Source organism: Sinocyclocheilus anshuiensis, unplaced genomic scaffold (assembly GCF_001515605.1).
Source record: "Sinocyclocheilus anshuiensis isolate Anshui unplaced genomic scaffold, SAMN03320099.WGS_v1.1 scaffold1079, whole genome shotgun sequence".
NCBI lineage: Eukaryota > Metazoa > Chordata > Actinopteri > Cypriniformes > Cyprinidae > Sinocyclocheilus > Sinocyclocheilus anshuiensis.
Genome location: NW_015548207.1, coordinates 2,962,202 through 2,988,157, shown reverse-complemented (window position 1 = coordinate 2,988,157; position 25,956 = coordinate 2,962,202). Strand labels below are relative to the sequence as shown.

The window sequence follows — 25,956 nt, the reverse complement described above, 5'->3', positions numbered from 1 at the left end:
CCCCCCCCCCCCCCCCCCGAGTATGATTATATACACGTTTTACATGTATATCATTCATATTTAGATTAATATAGCGGTACAATGGTATCGGTCCTGCTAGGTGGAATTTTCCAATGAAGGAAATGTTTGTGCAGCTATTGCAATAATGCTCCTGCTTTTATGTTTCCTCGAGTGAAAAAAAGGTTAAACACTTTTACCTCAGTTCTCTTCGACAGTCCATACAAAGATGAATGGTTGGGTAGCAACGTGTAGTCTTGACATTGTTCACAACACATTTTAGGAGTCAAAATCGCAAAATCTGACACAGTGACTGTCGTAAAATCATGTAGTTTGAACCGAGTTTAGGAGAGCTGATACCGATCCGTTTAAAAAATGCTTGATCGGTCCCAGTCTCGATCCTTGAGATCAGCTCGGGACATCCTTATTAGTAATGCTTAATAATAAGCATTTATAGTTTATCTTATTATTATTATTATTATTAATTCTATTATAAATATTTTAATATGTTGATTTCCTTTTAACAAGCACCATTAATATATTATATTTATGTTTAATTACTATTCATGTTAATATAGTCAATTATCATTTTGAAATGATTATTTAATTTATGATAAAAAAAAATAATAGTGTAGTAGTAATTTTGAATGTATTGTAAATATTTTGAAGTGCATTTCTCTTTAACGAAAAAGATTAAATACTTTTAAATACTTTTTTGTATATATTTCATTCATATTCTACTCTCATCTCTCTGCTGGTTTTAGTGAAGGAACGTGACTCATCACTCTGGTAAATTGGCGAGCCGACTCTGTCTCCTTAATTAAGAGGCATAATGAAGCAGATCTAATGAGAGGTATTCTCTGCAGTGCTGCTCTCAGTCTTATCTCTTCATATATGGATTAAACAAGAGCGAGTGCTGAGTGATCAAGGAAACCTTGTTTTACGGCTGAAGTGTTTAGCTTTGTCTTCTCGTTCTGAAATATCAGTGGCTATTTCTTTTCCCAGCTCTTTGTCGTCTTGTTCTTCTTGCCTTCTCTGGATTTCTTGCTGCCAGAATGTGAGTGGCTCTTCTTCATGTGTTCAGTGGTGGAGGATTCGGTTTAATGCACTGAATATTGTTATTTATCAGACAGCCGCTGAATGCTTGACAGCTTTTCTACATATATTTAAGGCAGAATGCCTTACCTCAGCATTCTTTGTCTGCAAAGGCAGTATATTGTGAGAAACAATGTCTCTAAAGCAGATTGATGAGCAGGATGGCATTAGGGTATCTAGCAGTGACTGTGTGGAGGGGTGTTGTTTCGGCAGCTGTTTCATGAAATGATCACAATGCATCACGACATCATAATTGGATCGCAATTGAAACCGTGCCAGAGGGACAAGAGAGACCCCCATGACATCTCATAGAAACAACTTGCAGAGTGTATCCCCCAACCGGAGTTTTCAACCAGGGGTTCATGAAAGTACTGCAGGGGGTCTGCAGAGAGTTTTTATTACGTTATGACATTTCTGACCGTTTAAATGGTCTGATAAACTTGAAATTAATAATTTCATTATTTTTATTACATTTTTATTTCGATTTTATATTAAATATTATAAATCAAATTATTATATTAAAGTAAATTTCATATAAAAGTATTTTATGAATTATATTATGTATTATAAGAACATTTAAAATTGATTTAATTGTAACAATGCAAATAAAATGTTACATCATTTTTTTTATAAATTATACATTTTATATTAAATATTATGAATCAAATTATTTTATTAAACTAAACTTTATATTAAAATAAATAATTTTTATGAAATATATGTATTATATGAAGATTTTAATTAAACTAAGTTAAAAGTTATATTGCACTGCAAATTAAATGTTATATTATACATTTTTAGATTTTAAATTGCATTTTATATTAAAAACTATAAATCAAATTATTTTATTACATTATATTTTATATTAAAATAATTTTATGAAATGTAATAAGAAGCAATTAAATTAAATGTTATTGCATTGTAAATTAAATCTTATTTACATTATTTTTTATTATAATTTGAATTGCATTTCACACAAAATAAAAAACAAATTGCTTTATTATATTACATTTGTTAATACATTTTTATGAAATATATATTGTATTATAGGAATATTTAAATGTCATATTACATTGAAAAGTAAATGGTACAATACATTTTTTTAATTTTAAATGACATTTTATATTACATGTTCTAAATCAAATTTTCTATCAATTAAACTTTATATTAAAATATACCATTATTTGTGAAATATATAAAGTATTATAGGAGAATTTAAATTTAATTAAATGTTACATTGCATTGTAAATTAAATATTACATTACTTTATTACATTTTAAATAAACATATTTTTAATAAAACATATTATAAACCAAATTATTTATTAAATTAAATTTATATTAATTATTTTTACATTTTATATTAAAGTAATTGTAATTTTTAATTGTTTTTTATTTATTTATAAAGTATTATAGGAGCAAAAATGTTAATGAAATATTGTGAGAAATAGAATTACCATACATCAATACATGATTTTTATTGGCAAAGACTTATGATCGACCTTATGTGATTTTAGTTTCAAATTTGGTTGACTTTATTTAATCTTCAATAAATTGTATTTGTGTGTGTGTGTATGTGTGTGTGTGTGTGTATTGGCATTATATCTGCATTCTGCCACCTAGCTCACTAGATAGTCGCAGTGGACAATGAAAAAGCCATAATAGTTCACTACTAGTGTGTAGAAAATACACCAGTGTGAAAATAGATCTGCTAACTTGAATGCAGCTATCATGCAGATTGCAGAACACATTAGACATATTAAAGAAGGTGAAAATAATGTGTGTTTTTCTTTTGCAGGCTAGAGAAGCTGACTGTTGTATGGCCAGGGATTCCCCAATAGTAATCTGTATTCTCATCACGAGAGCTGAGGAATAAAAAGCGTCAAGGACTCCTCTTTTCTATCATTTCCTCATTGCTTCTGTTCTGTGGGAGTTGGTGAGAGTTGATGTGTCTTTCATGGGCGAGAGGTTGTGGGATGTAGTGTGGCCTCAAGGTGGTTGTACGTCTTTTTGCTTGGTGACCGGTTGCATCAGGGTTATAGTGCGTTACGTCGAGCGTTTCCTGCTGTGGCTTCTTGGGTTTTCGGTGGCGTCTTGTTGTCTTCTCATTTGGCTCAGGGTGGTCTCTTTTTGTTCAGAGCTTTGCAGTTTTTCTTTATAGATGACTTTTGTCCGTACACTTGTTCATGCCCTTCTGAGAAGATCAGCTTGGACCAGCGTGTTTCTGCTGGTTAAGCTAGTTAAGGAGCTCAGAATGGACACCAGAACACCTAAATAAATTAAATTAAAAAATGTATTTATTTTTATGTTAACCATTTTTAATTAAATTAAATGTTGTATTGATTATAAATATTTTATTTTATTAAATTAACCTTTTTATTAAATTCAATATAATGTTATATCAAATACATTAAATTTTATATTAAATATTATAAAATAAAATTATTCAATTGATATATATTTTATATTAAATTTAGTAAAGCTAAAAGAACACCAGTGCTGATCGTTTCAACTGGGAATTCTATCCTTAATATAAAATAGCAAAAGTAATCACTAATATTTTGATTGTCCAATGTTTCCATAAATTACCTGGACGAACTTCCTTTGTGTTTTCTCTTTTCTCAATTTAACTTCTTCGTTTTGAGTACCCTTATTTATATATTTATTTTTTTGTTGCATTTATTGAATATCTGCATATTGTCTTAACTTTAAAGAAATTACCTCTGTGGATTTGGGAAACATATCTATTTATTCCTTTTTTTTATCATACAGTTTTGTTCTTATATTTAAAAACTATGGAATAAAATGTCATAATTTTTGAAGTAATTTAATGTATTTTCACGTTATAAAGGACTCATATTTGCTTTTGTTTGCAAAGCACTGATTTTAATAAACCATTTTACCTCACCTCAGCTTGTGCCATTGTTTAAAAGTTCTTCACGATTGAGCACTGTAGACATTTTTCCTTTCAAAGTCTACCTTCTTGTGTTCCAGACACATTCAGCTGTTGTTCTCATGTGAAGAGGCTGGTTTGAATCCAGTCGATAACAAGTGTTTGCCATTTCACTTTACAAGCACCTACTTGAGAATGCCAACCACATCACTCTCCCGTTCCCTTCAAGGTGACGTCTGAGTGACAGGCCTCTTCCCAATCTGATTTTTAGTTTAGCGGGATGCTGTGTCATAGGATTGAGATAGGGGAAGTAAGAAAGAGAGGACTGGCAGATTTCTCTAAAGTGTCCCACATGAGAGGCGGCACTCAATGTGCCTGAGTTTACACAGGGGACTCTCGCATACAAAGGCCCTGTCAATCAACATAGCCCATCCATCATTTACACAATACTGCTCCGCTTAGAAATACAAAAGATAACAGTTTCATTTTAAGAAAGTCTTTGGCATCCACCGTCAGGCAGTCAAAACATTCACTCCCTTAATAGAATTCATAATGTTAAACTCAACTGACAGCATTTGTGACAATTTTGATTAACACAAAGTATTTTTTATTTTATAATAATTTTTATAAATAATTTTATTAAAGTTTATCGACCTAGAATGGTAGTCATGCAAAAACTGATTTAGAAATCTTTACACATCAAATTATATATATATATATATATATATATATATATAATTTTTTTAATTGATGTATTCATTTCATAATTACATTTTATTTATTATTCATCATGTAATTAATGTAAGTGCTTTCATTTTTTAAGTAAATGCATGTAAACATTTATTTTAAGTGCTTGTGATTTTTGCTTTTATTTTTTATTATTATATTTTATTATTGTTTATTTATTATCTTTTTATTTGATTATTTATTTAATTAATTTCAACTTGCCCCTTTATGTATAAATAAATAAAACACTGCTGCTTCAGAAAAGCACTAAAAGTTCATCAACAGTAGGGAATATTGATCTCAAATACAATTCTAAAATTAATACCTCAATAAAGCATTATTTGAGATGAAATGTTGTCTAAACCATCATTTTTGCTACTGTTTTAGTTGGATAGATTTTTGCCTGCCTTAAACCATACATTATACCTTATACCCAGGGATTGAAATTAACTTTTTTACTCACCAGCCAATTTGGCTACTAAATTTTTAAGTTACCGGCCATTCAGGTTTTTGCAATATACTCGATAATGTCATGATGTCTCACGAGTTCAGTATTTGCGCTAAACCTGCGCAGATTTGGCTTGCATGAACTTCCCAAAGAAATTAATGAGTGAACATAACTTACGAAAAGTAACCCGCCAAATTGGCTAGTGATTTGACAGCGTTACCGGCCACAGCTGATTTTTACCCACATTTGGCGGGTTGGCGGGTGTTAATTTCAAACCCTGCTTATACCTATATAAAGGAACAAGTCAAAATTATTTTCTGTGGTAATCAAAAAAAAAAAATTTAATTAAAAAAGCACTTAAAATGAATGTTTATTTAACATACATTATTAATAATGAAATAATAAATAAATATAATTATGAAATTAATACGTCAATAGAACATTTACAACAACATATAATTGTAATTTAATCATTATTTTTAAATTTAGACTTAACAGTAGCAAAAATAAAGATTTAGACAACTTTTCATCTCAAATAATGTTGTATTCATGTATTATGTAAATATCATAATTGTATTTATTAAGTATTGCTTTTAGATTTAAACTGAATAAAGTGAATTAAAGTAATCTATTTTTGAGTCAAAATTATTTTCTGTGGTAATCGACAACAAATGCTGTTGTTGAAGAGCTGGATGGAACTGCGAGCCAGTGATTCTGTCGGAAGTGAAACGAGATTATTGTGGCCGTGCAATCTTTGTCTTGTAGATCAAGTGCCTCCTTAGAAGCAGTGGCACAGAAAGAGCTGCTCTCTGGGCAGAAGAAAACGCTCCTCGATCCATCAGTGCTGGCTCAGAGCCGGCCCTCGTTTATCTGGAGCGGGACATTCTGATCTGGGACCAGAGATAGGGTCGTAATTACCACCGGCTTCTCCCTAATGCCAGAGTTATGAGGCTGCTCCAGTCAGCCATTAATATCGCAGACACACACACTTATGCACACCCTTCAGTGTGCCGCCAGCAGTGTGAATACTAGCCCTGATAGCCCTGGCAGCATCCCAGTTACTTGATTCTTTGTCTACTGCTGATACATTGAGCTGTGGTGTTTGTTGTGGAATCTAGAGTTCAAATCCGGTTCTCTCTTGATATGATTTCCTGTCCTTAACCCTTAAATTCATGAATGTTTCACCAGTCATTATTACATATTCAGGTCTTTAGCGACCCGGACCTATATATCCAGCACGGATGGACCTCTAACTGCTGCAATAGCAAAAAAATGATCTTGATATTTTAAGAACAATTACAGAAGAATAAAATAAAGCATGTTTTGTTTCCTTTTGAAACTTAAACTGGTTCAATTTGAGCAGATGATTTTACCATCGCTGTCATCGTCAGAGTGCACTTCCACAGTACATTCAGCATCTGCCTCACATTCACGATCTCAACCATATTCTCAAAACTATCGTTTTCAATGACTTCATATTCAATATTTTGATCACTGGCAGCTTATTCACCACATCCAGCATCAAATGGCAGTGACATTTATATTTCATTGCATATAGTAATTACTCTGCAGTAAAGCCATTCAAAGCAGTTAAATTTTTGCTGATGATATTCGTTTGTTTTATGCCTGCGGTAATTATGAGTGAAACATCGCGTCATCATTGTGTATCAAACAGTGCCACCTTGAGGAAAAAAGATGCATTGCACAAATTGAGTCATCAGATATGTAAATATCTGGGAAAGGGAAAAATACTTACACATAGGGATGTAACGATTCACTCAACTCACGATTCGATTAAATTCACGATTTCGATTTCACAATTTTTTTTTTTTTTTTTTACAAAATTAGATTTAAGACAAATTATTAGTCCTTTTATTATTGCTTGGACAAAATGCTGAACGTTTCTTTGTGAAATTGAAATATAAGACTATAATAATATACTAATGTAGCACTTGCATATTATTTCTCTTTTGTTGGTTTTGCAACATGAGCTTGTTTTCATTTGTAAGTGGCTTTGGATAATAATGAATAGATTGAGGAATATTAAGAAAGTTCATGTCTAACTTTAAAAAATGAAGGAGGGAGAGGGTAGAGAATGATGTCCCGGGTCGCTAAAGACCCGAGGTATGCATTTAAGGGTTAACTTCTGTCGTACTGAAGTTCTAATTTTTTGTTTGTGTTGTGAGTGTTTTTTTTGTTTGTTTGTTTTTTATTGTTTTGTTTTTCCAGCCTGGAGAAACCAAATATAGTTTCTTCCTCTTGTTCTGTGGTTTTTGTGGCCAGCGCTGTCTGTGTAGTTGTAAGTGTATTTAGGACAGTTTCCTCCGAGCAAGCAGGTCAAGGTCAGTTATTCCAGTGTTTTGGAGTGAATCCCCAGCACTGTTTATTGGAGCAGTCGCAGTCTCTGGCGCTGTCCCAGTTTCCTCAGCCCTCATCTCACTCCCAACACACACTTACTTGAGCAAAGATTTGGGTCTCCTACCTAAGCAATCGCTTCTCTCTCTCTACCTGTCAACGAAGACACTCTTGGTTGGTCTTATCTGGACTGGTATGATTTTTGCATTGACTTTTATGGTATTAAATGATTTGTTAAATAAGTAGTCACTTAGAATCAGATTCTTTTTTTTTTATTATTGTATTTACATAACTTTCACGTATTTTTCTTTGTGTTTAGTTTTGTTCAGTGACCTGATGTGGTGGCTCTCAATGGGAGATTTGATTTTGGCAACTATCACACAAATTTTTTGTTTTGGGTTTAGTTTGATTTGGCTTCGTTTTGGTGCGCAGTGACTCGCCAGATCCACCAGTTGGATGAGGTTTTCAAGGTTTGAATGGTTATCATGACTTCCACTTGTCTCTAGTGAAGGGTTTGGGACTGTGCACGTTCTTTTGATGCCATCAACCAATTATTGTTGCCTTGACATCGTTTTCCACATGGTAGGAAAACGATGAAAAAAACAAAAATGAACATGCACTTCCTGCACTAGTCAAGCAACTGCCTTTGAGATGGAATGCTAACTCATTGATGGGCCATTGTGTGTACTGTAGGACAGTGTGTAGTCAGTACTCTCTTTTTATCTGTAATGGTTTTGTTCAGGTGCCTGAAACGCATGCACACTCAAGACTACTGCTGTGTTCTATTTGCCGGCACTTAAAATAAATTGTGTATTCAACATAAAACAGCTCCTGGTGATTTGATTGTCCTTGAGTAAAGAACACTTTTTTTTCTCCCCCCAGTGTCCTTGTTTAAAGAACAAAGCTTCTGTATTCCTTAAAACACCAATTAAGGGCCAGAACTCCACAGTTCTCCCTTACGGCACTATGAAATTCCCCATCTGCCTGAAAGCAAAGTAATCAAAGACAAGAGGAAAACTTTTTCTCAAGCATCGTTCTATTTCTCAATTTGTCTTCCAGCATCCCCACCGATAGTGAGATGTAGACTGCATCAAACGCGACCTTGGGTAATCAGTCGTACTTTAGTAGGTTATGATGGTTTTGATCAAATGAATCTTTGTTTAAAGGGGATAGTTCAATCAAAAAATCATATTCTGTCCACCTTTAATTTTTTCCATACAGTGAAAGCCAATGGGGTACAGTGTTGTTTTGAATCTCATTGACTTCCATTGTATCGGCAAAAAACTTTCTTCAAAATATCTTCTTTTGTGTTCAGCAGAGAAAAAGGAAAGTCATACAGGTTTGAAACAACACAAGGGTGATGACAAAATTGTCAGTTTTGAGGCAAACTATCCCTTTAAGTGTTTGTGTGTGTGTGTGTGTGTGTGTGTGTGTGTGTGTGTGAGAGAAGCTCTTGTCCAGACCTGTCAACTATCTCTTTAAGTGTGTGTGTGTGTGTGTGTGTGTGTGTGTGTGTGTGTGTGTGTGTGTGTGTGTTTTAGTCTGATCTTGTCTGCCATGTATTCAGGAGCTTCACGCAGACTTGAGTGAGCTGTCTTGGTCTCTGTGGTAATGAATCAACCACACTCATTCAGTTAAACACCCACTCTCTCATTTTCGACTCCCCATCCTCTACCGCTCAAGCCTGATCTGTCCGTTTAATTCACTTGTTTACCCCTCCCATCTCGCTCTGCTGTCGTTGTCTGCGTCATGGAAGACGGAGCCTGGATCTCTTTCCACGGTCACCGTTTGGCGTCAGCAGGGACGTCTTGAGTCTTTGACTAATGTGATCTTCAGTACTGCAAATGGTACTGAAGGCGTTGTAATGGTCCCAACGAGATTGAACGGTGGCCTCTATGTTGCTATCCATCAAAGAAAAACAAACCTGTGGTGTGTGAGCAATTTGTAATGGTGACCAATATGCCAATACATGTTGTTGCAGCTGCAGGTTTGCTCTAAAGTATTTATGAAGCAGATTGCCACTGGCGTACATGTCTTCTACTGGTACAAACCGAGTGTAGGGTTTTGCAATCCTCCTGGATTGAGCAATTCGTCCTGCTTGTCCTTCGTCACAATTGTCTGTTAGTTTTAGTATGATATTCAGTTTGTTTGAAATTTATCATAGCAGTTTCACACTGGAGGCTGGCTACAATCTAGGGTTTCTTAGAACATCAAAGGCCAACAAGCTTTATTTTTGTAATGTGCACTTGACTTAAATCTGCCCACCCCTGATGTAGGAGTAAAATAGCTCATGTACTTGCAGGGCTCTCAGTTGTTGAAACTGCGCTTCAGTGCAGGTGTAATGGACTTGAAAACCAAGCCGCTTCATCGTGATTGGTTATTCAGATGCCTGTTTCCTCTTGAATGCCCGGCTAATTTAGTACCAAAAGGAACAGGCACTGAAAGCGATTAAAATCAAGTCTCACCAAGAAAGAACTTTCCTGAAATGAGCAAGCTGCCTGATGCAGTAAAGAAAACATTGACAAATCTTTAATGTGCGGAAGTGTTTTTGCAATTCGAAATTTGTCACTGGGATGCAGACAAACAGGTTTGTCACTGTCTGCCAATTCGATTTGCCCCAGAGAGTGAGAGGGATGCATATTAGGCACACTAGAAGAGAGCAAAGCCACTTTCCATTCTGAACTTGAATTGGCAATTCACGAGTCTTATTTTGCGACAAATTGTCCTCTGCTGACTCAACCCTCTGGCTGTTCACATGTGGGAAAGAATAATAACGCTCTAGCAGCAGCATTAACTGGAGTGCTAGTGTGTGTGTGATGGCAGGAGCATTAGGAAAACGGCAATGATTGGCAAGCCACGCTTTGATCAATATGCTATTATGTGCAGAAAACGCAAGAGGACCGAGGATCGACCCCTGACTCCCTCCCTTATCAATTGTGCATGCGAGTAAATGTTGTCGTACAGGAATTTGCAATTAGTCAACACTTTCCTAGCACAGGAGCATTTGCATACCACGTGTCTCGTCTCCTAATGACTGCACAGGCATTTTGCATAATTTATGCGCAATGTTAGGAAAGGTTAGACGGATCATGTCAGAAAGGAAACAGACAATTTAGGGTAATTATTTAAAATAAATCAGGTTTATCTTCCCTTTATTTGTATATACAGAAAGGTTTTAGGGAGAAAATGAGAAGGGAAGGGGAGGGTTAGACACACTGAAGCGCGTGTGTGTGTGTGAGAGACTGAGCGCGCACACACACACAGTGCAGCGCTGCTCTCCTCACCGCTCAGTGTGTTCAGAACGAGCACCCATGCCGGTTCACACAACACCATGACTTCTCACCTCCGGTCAGCCTGGCTAACGGCGGCACGCCGCTGACGGACACACAAGGACATATGGATACCGTAAGCTCTGTTGTGGAGGTGTTCTAAAGGATGGATGATGGTGCCAGGTCAGTGTCCGATTCGTCCTGCGCTGTTGCGCGACAGAAGGGACGGTGTGTGTGGCAGTGTTTAACCTTTGTGTTGTGCATACACCTATGTGTGTATGTGTTTTCATGCTTGCCGAAGCACAGCAGGGTTGAAGTCAGAAGGGAACAGTGCACAAACGGGATGGTTCGGACTCTATCAGGTTTTGCTGCACACACACTTTGTGCTCTTGGTTGGGTTTTGTGAAAAGTACCTCTGCAGTTTTACAAAACAAAAACCTTAAGATAAGGTGACTTTCTCTGCTTGTCTCTCTTTCTTTCTTTCTGCCTGTCTGTCTGCCTGTCTCTCTCTCTTCCTGCTTCTTTCTGAACCTGTCTGTTGCTCCCCCTGTTTGTCTTTCTTCATGTGCCTGTCTTACTATGTATCTGTTTGCCTGTCTCTCCATTTTCTGTATCTTCTTTTGTGCCTGTCTCTCTTTCTGCCTGCCTGTCTCTCCCTCTTCCTGCACATCTGTCTCTGTCCCTATCTAGCTCTTACTCTTCCTGTCTTTCTCTGTACATCTCTTGCTCTCCCCATTTGTCTTTTTCTGTCTGTCTCTCCTTCCAGTATATCTCTGTCTGTCTCTCCCAGTTTAACTCACACTTTTCTGTCTTTCTCTGTACCTATCTCTTGCTCCCCCTATTTCTCCCTCTTCTTGTGTTCTCTCTCTCTTTGCCTGTCTCACTTTGTCACCAGCCACCAGCCTCTCTCCCTCTACCTGTGGGTTTGCCTGTCTCTCCCACTTGATGTCTCCTTTTCTCCTGTCTTTCTCTCTGTATACCAGTCTCTCCCTCTACCTGTCTGTCTCTCTGCCTGTCTCTTTCTCTCTGTAGCAGTTTCTCAGTCTCCATCTACCTGTCTTCCTCTGGCCGTCTCTCTCATCTCTCTCTCTCTCTACCAGTTTCTCTCTCTGCCTGTCTGAGTGCCTATCTTGCCCTCTTCTTGTTCTTAGTCTCTTTCCTCCCTCTGCCTGTCTCTCTCTCTCTGAGTTTATCTTTCTCTCTGCCTGCCTTTCTTTCTCTTTCCTTCTGCCTGCATCTCTCCACCTCTTCCTGTCTCTCTTCCTCGGCTCTCTCTCTCTCTCTCTGTCTCTCTCTGTTGCATAGGGCAGCACTGTGTTAATCTGAGTCTCATGTGTAAAACACACTCTCCTATGTGTTTCAGAAATCTTTACATAGCATTTTCTCAACGTAAACACCTTGAGCAAAGGTCTCTCTCTCCTGTTCATTTTCGCTCAACCTTTTCTTTCTGTACCTCAGAGTACTATAATTCATTCACCGTTACGCTATTGGCTATTGTTTCTCACTGCATACTCATGAAAGTGTCATTTTGAAATATGAGTGTGCCATGATTGAGATATTGACCCCTCTTGCTCTCGCTCTCTCCCTTTGTAATCATTATGTTGAAGTGGTCGTCTTGTGATATTACACCGTGTCTACACCGGACGCGACCGTTGTCGTGTTGCGTCGCACCGCAACAGCTAAAGTCTGTCTACACTGGACGCGACAAAGCGACCGTTGAAATTCATTTGAAATTTGAGTCAGCACGTCATAAATAGAACGCAGCAGCAGTTTACTGTCGGGGATTTGTAGTGTCTCGCTGCGCCGCATCCAGTGTAGACAGCATCACTGATTATAATGAGTTCTATAGTATTTTGTCGTGCCGTGCCGCTCGCGTCCAGTGTAGACACGGTGTTAGAGCCTCAGTCAGTTGTAAATGCTCATTGCACAATGTGTATGTGTATCACATAAAATACTTTAAATTGCAGGAATGAGCTCATTAAAGCAACATGCAAAAGTGTGAGTGCATGTGAAACCAAATGTCTTCACTAGGATAGTAAAACCTGAAAGCACATATATTTTGAGGACCAGCCAACGGTCCCCGTGGGGAGAAAGTAAGGTAAAGGCTTAATTAACATACAGTGCTAAATGTTAATGAAAATGTGGAAGCGCAGAAAGGTCTGTGTGCACATTTAAAGTAGGGTAGGGTAAGTCAAAGAAAAGTCCCCAACGTGATAGGAAAAATAAATGTGTGTACATGTGCAAGGGCTGGGTGTAAATCAAACCCACACTGCACATTAAGAGTAGGCGTGTATCCTTAGGTTTATATGGTTCATCATTCAGATCGTATAATATAATCCTGCAATGTGTGACATTTTAAAGATCAATTGTGTCTGAGTGCTGCATCCCTTTAAGATCTTACAATAGCCACACACAGTGTCTCTCCCCACAGCTCTGTTCCAAAACCTAGAAAGCTGCCTTGTTGTTTACTTATGTAGACAGCTGCTGTCTAAGGGAGCATATTGACTCTCATAGAACCTCATAACTGCCTGATTTGAAATGCTCTACATAGGCAGCAACTCCACATGGGAGACTCTACTCTCAATTGATTTGATGTTAGCATGTTGCTAAGCTAATGGAGTGATACTCTAAGCATAAAATGCAGCGCTAAATGATGAAATAGTAATCAAATAATCATTAACAATCAATACCTATCAATACCTTGAGTAGTGAATAAATGTAAGTATTTATAATCAGTTTTGTCCACCACCTTGGTATGGTAGCCTGATAAATGCAATGCTGTCTTAGTTGTTGTTTAAAAAAAGGTATCTTGTTTATTTTGTTTACATTTTGAAACAGCCTTCTCGCCCTTGAAATGCTGCCTCAATAGGCAGCTCACTAGGTTTTGGAATGGAGCAATCCTTCCATGTTGCAGACAGGTCTCCCAGGTCTCGCACAGACAGGTCATTTGCCGTCCCCTCTTGAGACCCCCTTCTTGAAACCCAGCCGTCACTTGATTCTGAAGTATTCATCTCATCCGGCACTGCACAGAGGGCCTTACCTGCCTAATAATGATAGAGTATAATAATGTTTGACTAAATGTCATTTTTAGCAGCTTTACACTTTTTACTGACTAAGTGTTATGTAAACTCTCATAAGACTTAAGATCTATTTTGCAAAAGTGCCAGTGACAAATTGAGCTTTACTTAATTTTTTTAAACTTTTTTTATTGAAACCAGAAGTTTAGGCAGAGCAATTTGCTGTAGTACTTGCACATCAGTTACAGGTGGTATTGGGGGAGGGGCATCATCATTCTAGAGAGCATATGATTAGACAAAAACATTTGAGATGTTTTTATTTTCACCCTCGCTTGGGAAAAGTGCTGGCTGGTTGATTGTTTAGTAGTGAAAGTGAAGTGACGTGTGGCCAAGTATGGTGACCCATACTTGGAATTTGTGCTCTGCATTTAACCCATCCAAGTGCACACACAGTAGTGAACACACACACACACACTGTGAACACACACCCAGAGCAGTGGGCAGCCAATGCTGGAGCAGTTAGGGGTTCGGTCCCTTGCTTCAGGGTCTCACCTCAGTCGTGGTATTGAGGGTGGACATTCACTCCCCCCACCTACAATCCCTGCCGGACCTGATACTCGAACCCGCGACCTTCGGGTTACAAGTCCTACTCTCTATCCATTAGGCCACAACTGCCCTACAGTGAGTGGTTAGGAGTGTGTGTGCACTGATTAGACTGTTGATATGAATGCAGTGCAGTAATGGTGCATCTCAGCAGGTTACAGATAGACAGTGACCAGTACAATGTGTATGTGAACAAATGAGGCTGCAGAAAGAAAGACAGACACTGCAGTGCTGCTGCACACACTCACACTGTGAGCATTGCAAGACGAAAATGCTCCGTTTATGAAAGTGCTGTCTAAGAGTGTGTGGTGCTGCAGGCACAATGCAGAGATTTCACACACATCAAGAATTGCCGTATAGACAGAATGGACTTTAACTACAGCCAGCCACCTGAGGAACTATACTTTCTCTTTTGCTTTTTTCATCTGCTTTGCACAGTTCTTTTTCCCTTTATTCGTTCACTATCCTCCTCTCATTTCCATATACCTTTTGTTTTTTTGTTGTTCTCTTTGGTTACAGAAAAAGATAGTTCACCCATTGTTTATATTAGATAAATATTTTATATATATATATATATATATATATAATTTATGATTGTATATAATTTTTTGTAATTACTAGGTAAAGCTTTAAAATATGTTGAAAAATTGTGACTCACCATGAACTGGTCAAATTCCTGAAGATATTTTTTTGAAAAATCTAGAAATCTGTTTTTTATCTCAGTATCAAGCATTACAGCCTTGAGAGAAAGCAGCTTATTCTTACTGCAGAAAAGTGAAAGGTTACACTGCATGAGAACTGCGGTAGGACATCAACAACTCTGCAGAAATGGTTTGTCTCGTTTATCATCCAGGACTAGATTTATTAAAATCCATATAAGTTTTGACATTTTGTTTTTGCTTGTATTGTTTCAGCAACATGTTTTAGATGGACCAATATTTCCTTACTCTTCCATCAGGTAGTTTAACCAGTCACAGGATTTCTTACACCTATGTCAGTTACTTACTTGCAGCGCTAGACTTACCAAATGCAATTGCAAACATAATGACTGTTTTCAAACAGGTTTCTGTCTCTTATTGGTCTGATAGACAGATATCCCCGCCCCAAACTCACATCATTGGTTGAGGCTGTTGCTATGCCAGGCTGGTCGGAATTCTCAAACAAACAGATCAGTGTTTACTTAGTTATCAGTCTCTGCATATTAATTATTTTAACATACAGAAAATTTACACATTTTAACCACTTAAATGCTTTCTTGCTCTATATTAATTACTTACATGTGAAGTGTGTAGTTTCTGCAGCGCAAGCCTCACCAAACACTATTTCAAATATAATGACTGTTTTCAAACAGGTTTCTGTCTCTTATTGGTCTGACAGACATATAGCCCTGCCCCAAACTCACACCATTGGTTGAGCTGCTGTTGCTATGCCAGGCTGGTCGGAATTTTCAAACAAACAGATCAATATTTTGACAAGCAGTCACTTTCAAGTAAATCAACCTATGCATGGTTTACTTAGGGTGCTTTCACACTGGCCCGTTGTTTCGGAACCTGGCGCGTTTCCCCCCTTAGCTCGGTTCGTTTGGGCATATGTGAACACGGCAATCACGCTCGGATCCGCGCCAAAACAATTGGTCCGAGATCGCCTGAACGAGGTGGTCTCGGCTCGATTGAAAACGAACTCTGGAGCGGTTCGGTTGTAGTGAGAAAGCAATCCGATCCAACGGACCAACGAACCAGGTTATATCACAGTTTATGATGGGTAATTATGTAAGTTCCGTGAAAAGCATTAGCTTTGTTGTTTTGCTAATACCTCAAAATTAACCTGTGAATGTCTGTGGGTGAGCAAGTCTTTGCCATTCAAAAATCAAAGCACACTTTTTTATTTTATAATGCCGTCTTATTGCTCTTCTTTGTAGTAGGTGCATTTTAAAAATGTTTTCCCAATCAATCCTGGACTCCTGCTCAAAATTATAAATTATTATAACGACAGCTACAAAAAAAAACAACAATAAGCTGTTATCGTTCCATCCTGATGAATGACAGCCGTGACAGCTCAGTGGAATCCCGGAAAATAAACCGTGGAACTTTGACCAATGAGAGAACAGTTTACTCACGCGTGACTTGTATTAACAAATTTGGTCCATTTAGAAACTTTGCCGTGTGAAAGCGAACCGCACCAAGAATAAAAAGCAACATTGTAATTATTTTAATCCCTGTTTCGGAACAAAACAATCGATCTACAGGTGTGAAAGCACCCTTAGAGTGATTTCTGCATGTTAATTATTTCATATAAAATAAATATGCACTTTTTAACCAATCGCAAGCTTTCTTAATCTATGTAAATTACTTAAAGGAGAAGTGTGCAGTTTCTTCATCAACTGGAATTTCAACCGTAATGACTGTTTTCAAACCAGTTTCTGTCCTTTTATTGGTCTGACAGACAGATAGCTGCGCCCCAAAATCACACCATTGGTTCAGCCGCGGTTGCTATGCCAGGCAGGTCAAAATTCTCAAACAAACATAACAATGTTTTGACAAACAGAGCCGCAGTGTTTACATTTTCAGGTGAATCAACTTACGCATGGTTTACTTAGTTGTTTCTGCTTATTAAGTTGGACTAAAGTATTTTAACATAGAGAAAATGTACAAATTTACACAACCAATCACAGTCTTTCTTATGCTGCCTAAACAACATGTTAAATGTTTCATAGGCATGTTTGTAAGCACGTGTGCGTCTCACGCACATCTGCGTCATGTCCCTCCACTCAGGGGTGGCCCATCAGATTATCCCACCTCCCTCCAGCAGAATTCAATCTGTGGGGGAAAATCTTGAATTATCCCAAGGTGCACCTGCACGTCCCTCTTGATTATAACCCTCCCTGCACACACCGCTGCCTTATCAACATCAGAGAACGATCTTACCTGTTTACCAGACCCATTTGGCTCTCGGTTTGAATAATTAATGCCGATTATAATTATTTTTCGGCCTAAGATGTTTGTAGTATTAGACTTCAAAGACAACGCTCCGTTTGTGTTACACTAATTACCTCCGCGTGGCCTTGTCATTGCAAGGTGCACCTGCACGTCCCTCTTGATTATAACCCTCCCTGCACACACCGCTGCCTTATCAACATCAGAGAACGATCTTACCTGTTTACCAGACCCATTTGGCTCTCGGTTTGAATAATTAATGCCGATTATAATTATTTTTCGGCCTAAGATGTTTGTAGTATTAGACTTCAAAGACAACGCCCTCCGTTTGTGTTACGCTAATTACCTCCGCGTGGCCTTGTCATTGATTTCTGTCCATTCATAACACAGCCTTGATAAAGCCGAATGAAAATCCTTTGAGGACAAACCCTTCCCATAGACCTAGTTGTATTGGTGCACAATATGCAACAAGCAAGTTTAGCTTGTAATGATGTTGTTTGGAGTTAAGGAGAACCTTTTATTGTACGCAAGGAGTGTTTAGTATGGAACAAGCTGTTTTGAAAGCACAGGCTATGGTTTACACATTTGTGTGCCAGCAATGGCATTGAGCGAAAAGAACGAGGGTGTCAAATTTATTGTTTATGATATAATTACAATGGATGTAAATTTTTATAAATCATTTTACCTTTTTGTGTTGCAGCATCAAGTTGAAAATAATAATGGAAAAAATATATAAAAAAAAAAAAAATATTGCGTTTTTTTATTTATTGTAGTATTTTAGTATTTTTTTAATTTGATTTAAATAATTTTTTATTTTAAAATAAGTATTATTTTTAGTATTTAATTAGATTACTGTTTTAAGGTACTACATTATTAAAAAATTTGACTTTCTACAAGATCATGTGTTTTCAAGCACAAGCCCTAACTATATACATTGTGAACAGTATATCTGCCGTTACTGTGACATAAAATGACTCGTATTGCCCATCACTAGTGTGAGCATGTGTTGTTCCTCAGCGTGTTTGGCTGAGTAAATTACAGAGCCACTTTTTTTGAAGGCAACTTTGGTGCATCTAAAAATAAGACTATAAATAGGTGTATGTTTGTACAACGGAAACAGACACAGAAGGGGATTGAGTGCTCACAGCAAGGGGACCTGTCAGAGACTATCATCATACAGTCCAGAAGCGTGTGCGATATTGCATTGTTCTTCATGTAATAGATATTTTGATTGTTTTTGTAATGAGATCTCTTTGTTGTTGTGGTAGTGGTATGGTGCAGTGTTTAAGATCTGAGCTGATTGTAGATTGTAGGATCGAACCTCTTAGGAAACCAATGTGTCCTTGAGCATGACAATTGACCGTAAGGTTTCTGAACGAGGACCGAAATTTGTGTGCATGCATGCATGTATGTTTTATTTATTTATTTATTTATTTAGAGTTGTTCTAGAAATTATAAATATGCGAAAATATTTACTATACGTGTTTAGTAAATTTATTGATTTTAATTATACTCTATTCAGAGTTGTTCTAGAAATTGTAAAATATATGAAAATATTTACAATATATATTTCATTAATGTTTTTCATATATTTTATATATTAATAATTTTTACAATATAAAATCATATATACTATATAATATTATAAATAATATATAAAAATAAATATAAAATACTAAATTATAATAACAATCTGAATTCAGAGCGGTTAAATTATAAGAAAACACATTTTTTTAATTATTTATATAATCACTTTAAAATTATATATACCATAAAATGTTAATAATATAAATTATAAAAATAAATATATATATATACATACACACACACATTTATTATGTATTTATAGCTAAAAAAAAAGCCTAATATTTAATTTTTGAAATAACATATTATCTTTGTATTTTTCTCACACAATAATTTTTGGGGGTTTTATTTGTTTTTTCAAATTATATATATTTTAGGAAGTGGGTCAAAAAGTTGGTGTCAAAACGTTTTTAAATTCCTGTATTAGGCTACATTTTTCTTTCCCTACTGTTTGGTTGAACATGGAAATCAAATATTTCCCAGCCCCTCATTCACGTTTTACTCTTCCCACAGTACAGCTCATCAGCCTCAGTCCTCAGCGCTTTCTAATTAAATCTCTTTGAGAGAGATGAGAGTTAACAACTGTTATGATCTGTGCAGATGCAGCAATGCAATATATAGCCTTGGTTTGAGCAAGCGGATCGATTTGAAAGCGTCAGCCATGAAAGAAGAAGGTGAGGAGTGATGTGAGCTCCTGAGGCTTTGATAAAAGACTAGCCTTGGATGGATGTGAAGGTATGTAGTGTAGACAACAGCAGTCTGCTGTTCTGGAATCACACCACTGCAGACAGAGACCGTTTTCAAGATGTTCTCCATTTAGACTAAGACTCCTTATGAAACCTTGGATTCTAAATAAGCAGTTTGTATTACACTGCTTTACTAGATAGTAGCTATGTTATTTGGTGAAAAACTACATGACTACATGCAAGCAGTGGTTCCTAAACTTTCAGTCTGCAGGTTGTTAATTTTTATATATAAAAAATAATACATATATATTGCAATAATATATTTTTATTTATATATAAGATATATATTTTTATTAATATATTAAATAAAAATATTATAGATATATTAAATAATTGTCTATATTAACATAAAAATATATTAAAATCATTTAGTTATTGCAAATATTCATTCAAACATTGCCAGTTACTCTCTATGATAACATTGTATTAATTATCTGTATTAATTATCGGTCAGTGCTGTATTAATTAACTGTCATTTTGTAAATAATTTCTTGTCAGTTGTGTTTGTAATTGTAAGATATGATAATTTGGTGCGTGAGTTACATATTTATCAAAACATTGTCTGATGGCACATGACAAAAAAGTTTATAATGAGAAATGTTCAACCATTACAAATCATATTGGTTGCATATGGTTTTCAAAAGGTATTACAGACATTTAAAAATTATTTGTATTGAATTTATTTTTTTAAATTCAAATTAGTTTTCCATTGTATAATTGCTAATGCTTATTTCCTCTATTTTAAATTTTTTTATGATTTATTAATACTGTTAAATGTAATCTTTAGCAAATCTTAAAATGAAAATAAATTAAATTTTAAGATGTTCATTTTGTAAATGTATTTTGTGATTCCTAAATTCATGTAGCATTTAAAATTATTGATTTTACTTTAGTGTTTTTTTTTAGAATTTTTTAGAAAGTTAACATTTCTTGGTTATAAACCATATTGTGTTGTCATAACTGTTAATACACTTTCTCAGTGCACTTTAGTGTATGCCTCACTTTCATATGTTTTGTCTAGCCTGTAATTTTCATGAACAAAATTAAAGCTTTGTATTGCCTCTTTGTTGTAAGTCCCTTTGGATAAAAGCATCTGCTAAATGAATAATAAGGTTGGGAACTGCTGATATAGAGAATGACCACACACAGTACTGGAACCACAGTAAAATCACATTTTAGTGACCTTGTTGTGGTCCATGCCATACAGAAGAGTCTTTCTTGAACAAATAGGACTATAGGGAGCAACTGTGCTATTGAGTTTCTGTGCTGCATGTGTGCAGTGGAGTAAAACTGTTGAATAAGGCCAGTTCCCTTCTCATTACTGTAGTTTATGCACACCGTCTGGCATGCAAAGTCCTTGAGCTTTCGCCAGTATCTCTCTGGCACGTCTTCCCCCTTGGTGAAGATGGAGGGCGACCCTTGGTGAGGGTCTGGACAATGATGAAGGGCCAGCATTAGCAAACCAATAAATCTGCAAAAATGTCAACAATTCTGTGTTTTTCTGTCAATATGGGGTGCTGTGTGTACATTAATGAGGAAAAAAAATTAACTTAAATGATTTTAGCAAATGGCTGCAATATAACAAAGAGTGAAAAATTTAAGGGGGTCTGAATACTTTCCGTACCCACTGTATATATATATATATATGCAAGTTAATAAGTTTAGTTACAGCATCCACCAGGAGAAACTAGATGGCAAAATCAGGCAAACCTCAACCCTTTGGTCTCTGCCAGTCGATTCTGCTTGCTGAATTGCTGTCTGACCTATAACAACTAGCCAGTGCTGCACACGTGAGCTGCTACGTGCTTCATAATCTGATCAAGAATGGGTTCGCTGTCCTCAAACACCTCTCAATCAGAATAAAATCTTGAAGGTGACCTTCACTGTCCTCGAGGAGAGATTTTCCCTTGTTTCTCCTTTAGAAGATGATGCAACGGCCTCAAGGTCATTCAAATGTTAGGTCAATATTTGCTTTCGCGTTAATAGTTTTTTTTTTTCCATTTCATTTTTCTTTTTTCCTTGCACAGCATTCCTCTCTTTCACGGTAGTCATCTCTCGCTGTCGGTCTCAAGTATGCCAGCATTGATCTTTCATTTCCTCATCCTCCGTGGAGTCTTATCAAATTACAAATCCTAGGGTTTTTGTTTCCACCTCTATCAGCATGTGATGGATCCTGATGCAGCTGATCTGAGCGCAGCCCTTGTTTGTTGTGCATTAAACGCCTCTTACCTGACTGTCAATGATCAGCTCAGTGATATGAAGCTACACATTGGATCAATAAAATGGCAGGGTTTATATGAATGCATAATGAAGCCTCTTGAATTATCTTGCTATCAAGGTTTGCTTCGATGATATCAATGATAGTTGAACCTCTGACCGTATGTCAACCTAGATGCTAAGCTCATGAGTTTTAAAATCGACTGCTCTGATTTTAAAAGTGCGGTAGTATAAACGATAATTAGGATTTCTATGTGCATGCGCATTGTATTACAGTAGATTAGAACCCAGAATCCTTCATACTCAAAGCAGAAATGTAAACCATTGATTGATGATCGAGTGTTAATTGTTGAACCACTGACCTGCAAAAATCCCTGGTGTGAGATGTAGGAAATAAGTTATTAAATATTAAATATCACAAATTCAATTTGAGCACTTGTATTGGTTGGCAAGAATGATTGCTCATTCAGAAAGTATAATGAAAACACGTCTCACAAAGTATAGATAAAGATCTAGATCAATACATTACATGCATGTTTGACAGAATATGTGTTAATCACAAAAGTAAAAGATTATATTACTAGTGATGCACCAAAATGAAAATTCTAGGCCGAAACCCAAAATTCAGGATGCACTTGTAAATTTTAATTGATAATTATTAACTTAATAATTAACTTATTTAAAATTACAGCATAATGAGCACCATATAATATTTGAAACATTCACCATTTCTAGTCACAACCTGTCTATGCCAGTTTTTAATGCAAAATAATATTCTTTTAGCTAGTGTAAATTTATTCTTAAAGGCAGTGTAGGTGATTTGGTTAAAAAAAAAAAATTTATGCTGGTTGAAAGTCCCTTCACATCCCGATAGCAATAACTAAGTTAAGTGGTCTAAATGTATTTCTATGTATTTATATAATCTGTGGACGATATAAATTGGATGACCATAAAATGTTTGCCCAATCGTATTCCTCAGTCCGAGGGCTATGATAGGCTGTCCTACCTCCTCTCTTTGCTCACACAGGAGGTACGACACTCTCGCTTCATCCATTTGCCAAAGTTTAATTTTGCTCCTACAGTCCTAAAGCTTTTAATTAGGCCTCTCACATGGTAGTGGTGCTCTCTCGACGCGCCCCCAAAGAGCTACACCGCAGTATAAAGGAAACAGGGATGAGCTTTCATAATGCGAAAGGTCACGTCCATGCGACAGCTGTGGTTTTAATCAAAATGGCTACTGAAACTTGCACGTTAAAGAGCCATGGTAAGTGTCACATGGGATTATTGAAGTTTGGAAAAGACTTTAAAGGGTAGGAAGAAGTTGTTAAAAGTATGAAACATCTTCACCGACCATCTGCCAGTGGCCTCATTTTGTTTAGGTGTCTAAAACCAGCCAACAAATTGCCTGGTTATCTTTGATTCCGTATTGCGAAGTTCCCTCACGGTTTCTCATCAATGAAGTCCTAACTGATGGTCCGCTGTGATTTACAAGTGCCAGCAAATCATCTCCGTCTGAGGTGTTTTGTTTCTTTATGGCCACCAGCAGCACTACACTGAATTTTGATAGCATGAAAACTGAAGAGCCCTCAAAAAAATCTCTTCGACCATTGAAGTCTTTTGAGATTCATGAGAAGCAGCTGGCTTGGAAGATTATCAAATGTTCCCGGTGCTCGAGAGTCCAGTCACTACTTTTCCTTGAAGTCCCGGCTCAGCCCCCATTTCCATAACAGCCATATAATACAGACTTTTGAGCGATGCGAGATGGGTAAAAGTAAAGTGACACTTTCACTTTTGTCCTTTTAGCAGGAAGTGCCTCAGGATGAACCAGGCCTAGTTTTGATTTGAGCTTGTGTTAGGTCAACTAAGGGCTGATTTGTTAAGATTCATTTGCCGCGGTTTAAAACGCTCGTGGCGATTAAATGCTGCAGGCTCTGCTCTGTCTTTCTCTCAGCCGTTTATCGGCGTGTGGCAATTAATCGATTACGTGAGCTCTGTAAGTCTAGATGTAATATCACATGAGCCGTGAGCTGTAAAAGATTCAATTCCGTTCTCCACTCAACCTGGAAAATCTCTAGTGCCCGAAATGCATCAGTGTTTCGTTTTTTCATTCTTGTCAGAGAAAAATTTAAATTAGTCTACTCAAACCTCGGCAATCAAAAGGGCTCTTGAAATTCCTGTCCATGCTAAGCTCGAACCTTCAGTGGAAGCTAAGTTGTAATTTTTGACTTGTTAATTATTTCTAAGTAATATAGGTCACGTGCACACTGCAAAGTTTCAGGAGTGATAACTGCATTTACATACGGGAGTGAATTCCCTAAATTATCGTTTTGTATGTGTACGGAGCAGAACTCACTCTCAAAACTATGATGATTGACACCATGGTAACCATAGCAGCATTCTGCCATCTCGCATGTTTGGTATACGCTATTTTTAACCAAAGTAATATTACAATGACAAAAGACTCGTTATGTTCGGCGATTTTACCTAAAGCCCCATCGACAGAGACATCATGTTTTGTTAATGTTTGGAAGGCTGCTTTCTCAGAGTGCACTTTTGAAGGGTTGCCATGTCCACTTATTATAAGCAACGCTTATTAAGCGTCTTTGGGATTGATATTTGGGCTTGGCTCATAAACCGATCCAGTTTATGTAGTTAATGAAGTAGGCAGTTGCAGGTCGCTCTGTTATGGTATGTGGTTTATTTCCAAGATAGCACATTTGGATTTGAGTTTATTAGGGCTTGTTTTTATTTGAATACTTTTTTCTAGTATGATCTGGCAACAGTAATGAGTCGAAACATACCCTGTGATTCATTACACCACACATACAGAAAAGACACAACTCTGATGTTTAAATACGTCATTAACAACTAGTTGTTCATTTCGGTTCCATACACACTGTGTAGAATTTCTATAAATTCGGTTGTCAATACCTGCATTTTTAGAGAGTCAATTCAGTTGTAGAATGCAGTTGTCACTTGCGTAAATTACTGAACTGTGTATGTACAGAACAGAATTAAGTACTAAAAGGTCAATTGATTTCATTGTGTACATGGCCATAGACGTGGCGAGTTATCTTATGGCATTCGAAACGACCCTACATTGGGCGCCACATTTGACTGCGTGCATTAGGTTAGAATTGGATTGGTCTTAAATTAGAAAGAACTACATACGGTGACTTAATGTGTAATTCCAAGCCATGCTAGGCTCAGTTCCCGGATGACATACCGAGGACATTCTCAAAATGAGAGATGCTTTGCTCCATGAGCCTTGGGGCTTTTCAGATTGCATGTCAATACGGTTTACTATACTCAGTGTGATGTATAGACGCTTGTGTAAACAATACCTTTATCTTTGTCCTCTAGGAAAGTAATTGCTTTTGTTTCCAGTCCTATTCCCTGTCAGACGTGTCCTTTCTTCATGTTTGCGTTTAGAGGTGATCAGGCAGAGGTACGCGGACCTGCCGGGAGAGCTGCTGATCGTGGAACTGGAGAAAGATCGGAATGGCTTGGGCCTCAGTCTGGCCGGGAACAGGGATCGCTCCTGCATGAGCATCTTCGTGGTGGGGATCACCGCCGGAGGGCCGGCCAGCCGAGATGGACACATCAAAGTGGGCGACGAGCTGTTGGAGGTGAAACGTGCAAACACACAGTCAAGTGATTGAGTGGTTGAGGTGGGGCTTAGAGAAGGTGAACATCTTCAACTTTTAGTACAGTATTTCTTTAAAAAAAAAAAAGAAAGAAAGAAAAACTAAAAAAAAATGACATCAAATCAAATTATTTGTTCATTAGCAGTCATTATAATTGATATGAATTGGTTAATCAGTAGCCAATAATAATAATTAATGTAATTATTAATGTTATATTTTATTAATTGTTATTAATTACAGTTTTATTATATTATTTTTATTGATGTCACTTATACATATTCTTAATTTTAGTTATAATTTATTTTATTATTAATTTAAATATTATTTCTATTTATCTATCATCTATCTTATCTATATGTTTGTACGCTGGAAAGAAATTACTTTGAAACTATTTTTACTCACAAAGTGCTAGTAAGTTACACAAATA

General features: G+C 36.7%; 1 protein-coding gene across 4 annotated transcripts in view; it reads left to right on the top strand.

The window, feature by feature from the left end:
- The window catches only part of LOC107653652 (inaD-like protein), a 116,743-nt gene that overhangs the window by 64,143 nt on the left and 26,644 nt on the right, over positions 1-25,956 (top strand). For all 4 annotated transcript variants that reach the window (XM_016440430.1, XM_016440432.1, XM_016440428.1 and 1 more), the window contains exon 30: positions 25,315-25,511. In XM_016440430.1, coding sequence (XP_016295916.1) covers positions 25,315-25,511 — 197 coding nt within the window. The remainder of the gene's footprint in view (positions 1-25,314; positions 25,512-25,956) is intronic.